Raw genomic sequence first — 6,190 nt, forward strand, 5'->3', positions numbered from 1 at the left:
TATAGTCTTTCGTGGGGCGCCGGCGTCCTTGCGCCTATCGTCCCTGCCTCTCCGGATTCCTCTTTCGAGTCCGGTGAAGATACGCATGGGTAGGACATCCAATCGTGAACAGAGCCGGCGGAATCCGCGGTGGTCCGGTCGGGCGTCTACCGCCGGTGAGGGCCGAGGAGGGAGATAGGTTTGTTTTTATAAAATATCCAAGTCAAATATTTACACAATACCTCCTCATAATTTACATAAAATCCCTATTTAGGATCGCGGTCCAATTTTGAGAAGTTTAGTAAAATAGCGATCCAAATATTTACATACAAGCCCCTATATCGGATGAAAGTTTTGAAGTTGGATCCTCGTTCTCACGCGGCGGCTTCCCCTCCGCGAACGACGGCCGCCGCCACCACCGCAGCCGATATGGATTCGGCGGAGATCCTCGTGCTGCTCCAAATAGGCATTCAGCTCCGCGCAATCCTACCATTCTCGCCTCGGTCAACCCCACCTGGTTGCGCCCCCGTGCTCAGGAGGTGCAGAAACAAATCATCTTTGAATCTGAAAGCCAAAAACGACTGATAAGATCGATGTATGAGAAGGATAAAGAGAAGTCAGGGATCGTTTACTTTCAAGCAAGCAGTTCTCACAACATGACGTGCTGCAGCTGCAGGAGCTTGTTCGCAGATTCCGGTTCATCTTGGTTTGGTATGTAAGAGAATGACAAAAGAATTAGGGGAAGAATTGCATCTCCATCAATTCGACATGGATTTGTTGAAACGGGTTAAAGGTGGTCTGCTCTTCAAGTGAAAGAAGACGAGTGCTTAGCCAGCCCTGCCCTCCATTGTCCGTGTGTTCTTGACCGGGCCTTCCTGCTTCAACGTCCTGCCTGCCATTCCCCGGTTTGTTCATCAGAGATTCAGAGGCAACGGCTGCTTTGAGGTGCGACAGGATCCACGCCACGCACAAGGCATGGCCGCTGGAAGGATGGGGATTGCGAAGCCGCACCCGCGATGGCACGAAGCGTTTGTCCTCGAGGAGCAAAGGGGCAGCGTGCCGTCTCGACTCTCGAAGGGGTAGCGCCGGAGGTGGCGAGGGTGATGGAGGAGTTGCCCACCGTGTTCGAGGCTCTGGAGAACAGCTACGTGTGTGCTTGCGCTATGCATGCATGGTAACTGCTGTAGTGTGCTCGTGATGATGCTGATGTGTGTCATGCCTGCAGCCTAGAGTTGATGCGTACGGTATACTCTCTCTATCTTAAAACAAGTGTTCGTTTAGCCTTTAAATTTTATCTTATAAAAAATATTGTTTTAGATTGCAGTGAATAGTAAAGTTCATCTAATTAAAGCAATATCAAATAATAAAAGAAAAGTTATCTAGAGAAAAGCATGGAGCCAATAAAACGTTTTAAGTAGAATGTATTTGTATTTATTCAGAATATAGGAAACTAAATAAATAACGAGTTTTCAATCACAATTGCTATAGTTAATTAGGGATAATATAGTCATTTCTCACTACTTGTGTCTGAAATTTTTCTAAATGAACCCTTATTTTTAGTGACACGAATTTGTCCCGTTGGTAACTAGTATGATTCTGAAAAATAATCATCATAAATTTCCGACGAACCCATCTTTCATGGGTGTTGGTCTTGAGTTTTGTTCTTGTCGCGTGTGAAGCCTGAAGCCCTTCCACGAACGAGGAACATAACATGAGTGCCAAGCTGAACGTCAGGGCAACAGCAGGAGATGTCCAACTGCCAATACTAGAACTTTGAATACCACTGTAAGAAACCTCAGGGACAAACTTTGAACTTCAAATCTGTTTCATTGAGATCAGAGGAACCTACCCTATGAAATGCGAGCCATAAAACTAAATATAACCAAATTAAATCAGCAAGTTCCTATACACAACCTTTGCCACCATTGGTCCACATTACCATAAGCACACAAGCACTAAGGTCCGCACAGACAGCAAGTCCAGGAAAACTAGAGTATGCTGGTGTATATACTCGCAGACGAATGAGCACCCCACCCTACGCTCACACTCGCCATCCAGCTCTCAAGTCTTCACTATCCTAATTAGTTCCAGGTCTGTCCACAACTAGGATAGGTACAGCAGATGCTATCAGAAATTTCGCAAATAGGTACAGCAGATGCTATCAGAAATTCACAAATAGGCACAGCAGATGCTATCAGAAATTCGGCAAATAGGCACAGCAGATGCTATCAGAAATTTGGCAGAGGGGGATGATCACAGACGATTATCTCAATCGGCCGTTGGAGATTAATGCAGTGCGCAGGTGAGATTCAGCAGCGGAAACGGATGACGATGCAAGAGATATCATCCTTGCTCTTCCTTGTAAGTGCTTCCGTCGTCAGCCGCTTCGCTGCTGCCTGGGGGTCCTTGATGGATTTCACGAGATCAACGGCTTCCTGGTTCTTCATTACCTGCATACAGAAAGGGTGTACGGAGTAATAGTTTAGAAACTGTTGTGAAATATTTTTAAGAACGGAATGACTCGAAGGCTCAAACATAAATGAAATCTTCATAAGGTAGGCTCTTTGGGAGACCATGGCGATTTGCCAGTGTCCAACCTTTTCCTGCTTGCTTGTTGCAGGGAGAAAACATGTTGCTGATAATGCAAGAATTGGTCAAAAGCAACCATGCGTTTCAATCTAGGTGCAGCGTACTAAGGACTAAATAAGAGCATGCCAAAGTACAGACATTTTGCATAAAGCATGGGGAAAAAAACAAGTTGGTTAAGGGAACAGTAAGCAAGCAGATTCTGGTACAAACCTTCCATAATCCATCACTGGCAAGTATGACGAACTCTATAGTTGAGTTTATTGGTACATGTCTAATATCAGGCTCCGAACTCAAGTGGGCCTTAAGGCTTTGGTCACCAAATGCCCTAGCAACAGCAAGCTGGCCATTTACCCGAGGAACATCACCTGCAAGGAAACCGTAGATAGAATAAAGCAATTGTATCTTCTCAGTTACAAAAATGAAGAAATAATAACACACAAGAAATGGCTGTACCAGGAAATGTTGTTACAAAGCCACCGTGCTTCTCAATCCTCTGTCTTTCATTAGTTGTATGTGGCTCATGGTCAACAGTGAGCTGATTAGCATAACCTTTTTCACACACAACAGCTCGAGAGTCGCCTACATTTGCTATCCACATATCCTTGCCATCAACTACAATAGCAGTAACTGCTGTAGAACCACCTGGTCCAAGTTGCTTAGCATTTTCTAGAATGTATTTGTTTGTAGAGCGGTATGCATTCTTTATTGCGTCCTGTGGGCTATCCCAGAAGACAGGCTGCAGCAACCAGAATAAGGAAACAGTAAGTATGGTATATACACATGGTAATGAGATGATCCCTTGTGGTCCACACACAAAATAGAAAACCAATAGTAACACTTACCTCTTTTATTATGTTGCTAAAAAGGTTAGCTTTCAGATAACTTGGCACCTTATCTCCCAAATGGCCATCAAAAATGGCAAAGAGGCCTAGCTCATGGTTCTTCTCATACTTGTACTCTGCTACATGGTAGTCTTCCATGTCATGGCCAGACTTGCCTTCCACCAGGTGGAAGCCATGTGTGACTTTGTTGCTTGAGAGTTTACTCCTTCCCTTGCCGGTATCAGCAGATGATGAATTAAGACAGGCTGCACTCTGTCCATGCAAAAGAATGTCATGTCAATATAATGTAATATCAGTATATCAACTTATTGAAAAACTAGTTCTGGCAACAAGTGTTCTACACAACTCGAAAAAACTGATTCCGGCAGCAAGTGGTCTTTACACATTGATTGAAAACCGACTCTCACAGCAAGTGCTCTACACACATTGACCAAAAAAAAATGATTCTGGGAGCAAGTGTTCTACACATATTGATAGAAAACTGCTTCTGGCAGAAAGTGTGATACACACATTGACCCAAAACTGATTATGGGTGTGTTCTACACATTGACAGAAAACTGGTTCTGGCATAAAGTGTTATATACACACTGATGATAAAAAAGGTTTACAGTGTCTGAAACTAGTACTACACCGCAAACATTCTACAACCAAATCAAAGGTGTAGCTTAAACAAGAAACTTGCCTACCAATACAGCTAGCTGTCGAAATGTTGCAAAAGAACAGCTACACTACACAGATAATTATGGGAATCCGAAACTGCACTAGTAATCATTCATGAGGAAATTAATAAGCATATCAAACAACTAAGATCCAGGTGTAGGGTCCAAGGCTGCAATGCAACAACAGTTGGCTTAACAGTTCAGCGACAGGTAGCTGGCTAGGAGTAACACTCTTCTTTGTTTCATATCCAAAACCTAGTAGACAACGCACATGGCCCCATCCTGAGGATCATGCGGGTGGATATCTTCCCTGCTCCAGTTCGAGGTATCTGCTGCACTTCAGGTGCTACTTTATCCGTGGTCCATGACAACCTGTGTCGCTTCTTATTAAACATGTCGTACAAGTGTCGAGCACCTCAAGTTACTGACACTTGCACGTCATTTGCCACCATAAAACCCCAGGATTTCATCTGAGTCATGTGGCGGCTGCATTTCCAAGGCAAAAAGCCGAACACTGATGTTTCCTTCCGGCACTTGCTAGCAAAACACACTAATGAATCGATTTGCTTTGCGATACGATACAACTGCTACTGCTCCTGATAATGTAGTCTGAGCTCGATAAGAACAGGCAGGACGACGGAGGACCTCACGGTTTGCGCAAAGGGGTTGCTGCGCCTCAGGCTACTGGGAGACGCGGACTGGCAGAGCAAGGCTCCAAAAGGGACAAGTTGCTTACGGCTGGCGTGACATGCCGGTGCCGCATGCGTACCCAGTCAAAAAGGAGGCCCTTGCTGCAAAAGTCCGACTTGGCTTGGAAGTTTCGGCCCCAAACCTTGAAATCTTGTGACTCCGATTTTACAAGTTGGCCCCGTTTAAATCGACAAACCTCCTCTTGTAAAAAGCAATAAATGACCACAAGTGTATTTGTACCAAATCCGTGAATTAGTACGAAAATCGTAAGACCCTCTTAATTGCACCACGAGCTGCCGTTACGTCGTGTGCAGAGCATTAGTCGAGTGTTATCGAATGGTTTTGGTAGAAAATTTTGGAGGAATTTTTATCCACAGAAGAGTGGCGGACGCTTCGTTTGACAAAAAAAAAGAACTTGCAGGATTAAAACTGACACTGACACCATCAGAATCAGGACGATACAAATTATGCACATAACACACAAGAGTAACTCTTATCAAACACAAAGGAGAACGGTAGCAATCAAGCGAGTGGATTCAGGCGTACCCGGAACATATTGAGGAAATCAGACCGCTTCTTGCCGCCGCAGGCCGAGGAGGATGAGGTGGCGGCGGAGGGCGAGCAGGACGCCGACGACGACGCAGTCTGCCGCTCCATCCGGCCGACCATGTCAGGGGGGAGCTCGCCGCGGGCCAAGCCGATCAACCGCCGCCGACCACAGGCAGTCGCGAGACGAGGCGCCGGGACGGGGGACGGACGGACGAATTAAGCTGCTCGCGAAGACGACGGCACGGAGGGAGCGCGAGATCTTTTTATGCAGGCCTCGGGCAGAAGCGGCCGCGTCTCCGTCTCGCGCGTGATAGAGGATTGGAGAGAGGCGGGCCTTGGCTTCGTCCCCAGTTGCTTGCCTTGATCCGATTCTGAGGCCGGAGCCGGACAATTGTGGTGTGGCTGTGGCGTGAAGGGGGGAGAGATAGAGAGAGAGAGAGAGAGGAGAGAAGAAAGGTGCGGTTGCTGTTTTGATGATGGTGGAGGAGCCGCGGAAAGTGGGGCCCACAGCGGAGTGAGCGGGGAGGTGAAATCGGCACAACCGAAGAAACGGAGCCGGGTTCGCCCGGCGATGCAAATGCAGGCGGTTTTTATCGTGGATAAAAAGAGAGAGAGAGGAAGGTTAATATAAATTCTTGAAGAAATGGTGAGAGTCCTCCTTAATTTAGCTCCAAGATTTTCAAGGGAGACACTACGTAAGGAGCCATGCATATATATTCTTCATGAGCAACCGATAAATTATTCTTGAAAAATGTTGAGTTGGACATATATGTTCATGAGTTTTTCTTAAGATTCGGTCGGTTATTTGATCTAGGATATCAACAAAAATATTTTATAAAGTGTACTGCTCGTGCTTAGTGTAAATGACTTAACGATATTTAT

At 45.8% G+C, this 6,190-nt stretch overlaps 1 protein-coding gene across 1 annotated transcript; it reads right to left on the reverse strand.

The window, feature by feature from the left end:
• Window positions 1-1,783: 1,783 nt before the first annotated feature.
• On the reverse strand, window positions 1,784-5,747 carry LOC112899959 (probable protein phosphatase 2C 44). Its single transcript, XM_025968630.1, has 5 exons — window positions 5,306-5,747; window positions 3,411-3,662; window positions 3,022-3,304; window positions 2,779-2,933; window positions 1,784-2,429 (listed from the first exon to the last, which is right to left on the reverse strand). Exons 1-5 carry the CDS (start codon window positions 5,426-5,428, stop codon window positions 2,289-2,291), a joined length of 954 nt encoding a protein of 317 aa, XP_025824415.1. The 5' UTR covers window positions 5,429-5,747; the 3' UTR covers window positions 1,784-2,288.
• Between the last annotated feature and the right edge of the window lie 443 nt (window positions 5,748-6,190).

The sequence above is a fragment of the Panicum hallii genome, chromosome 7 (assembly GCF_002211085.1).
Source record: "Panicum hallii strain FIL2 chromosome 7, PHallii_v3.1, whole genome shotgun sequence".
In the NCBI taxonomy this organism is placed as follows: Eukaryota; Viridiplantae; Streptophyta; class Magnoliopsida; order Poales; family Poaceae; genus Panicum; species Panicum hallii.

Bases quoted from the DNA above. Each gene is read 5' to 3' on its own strand.
- LOC112899959 (XM_025968630.1), bottom strand. From the start codon at position 5,428: ATGGTCGGCCGGATGGAGCGGCAGACTGCGTCGTCGTCGGCGTCCTGC. The intron at 3,663-5,305 runs GTACGCCTGAAT...TTGCATGGACAG, and splicing joins ATTTCCTCAATATGTTCCGG to AGTGCAGCCTGTCTTAATTC. The intron at 2,430-2,778 runs GTTTGTACCAGA...TTCTGTATGCAG, and splicing joins CCAGTGATGGATTATGGAAG to GTAATGAAGAACCAGGAAGC.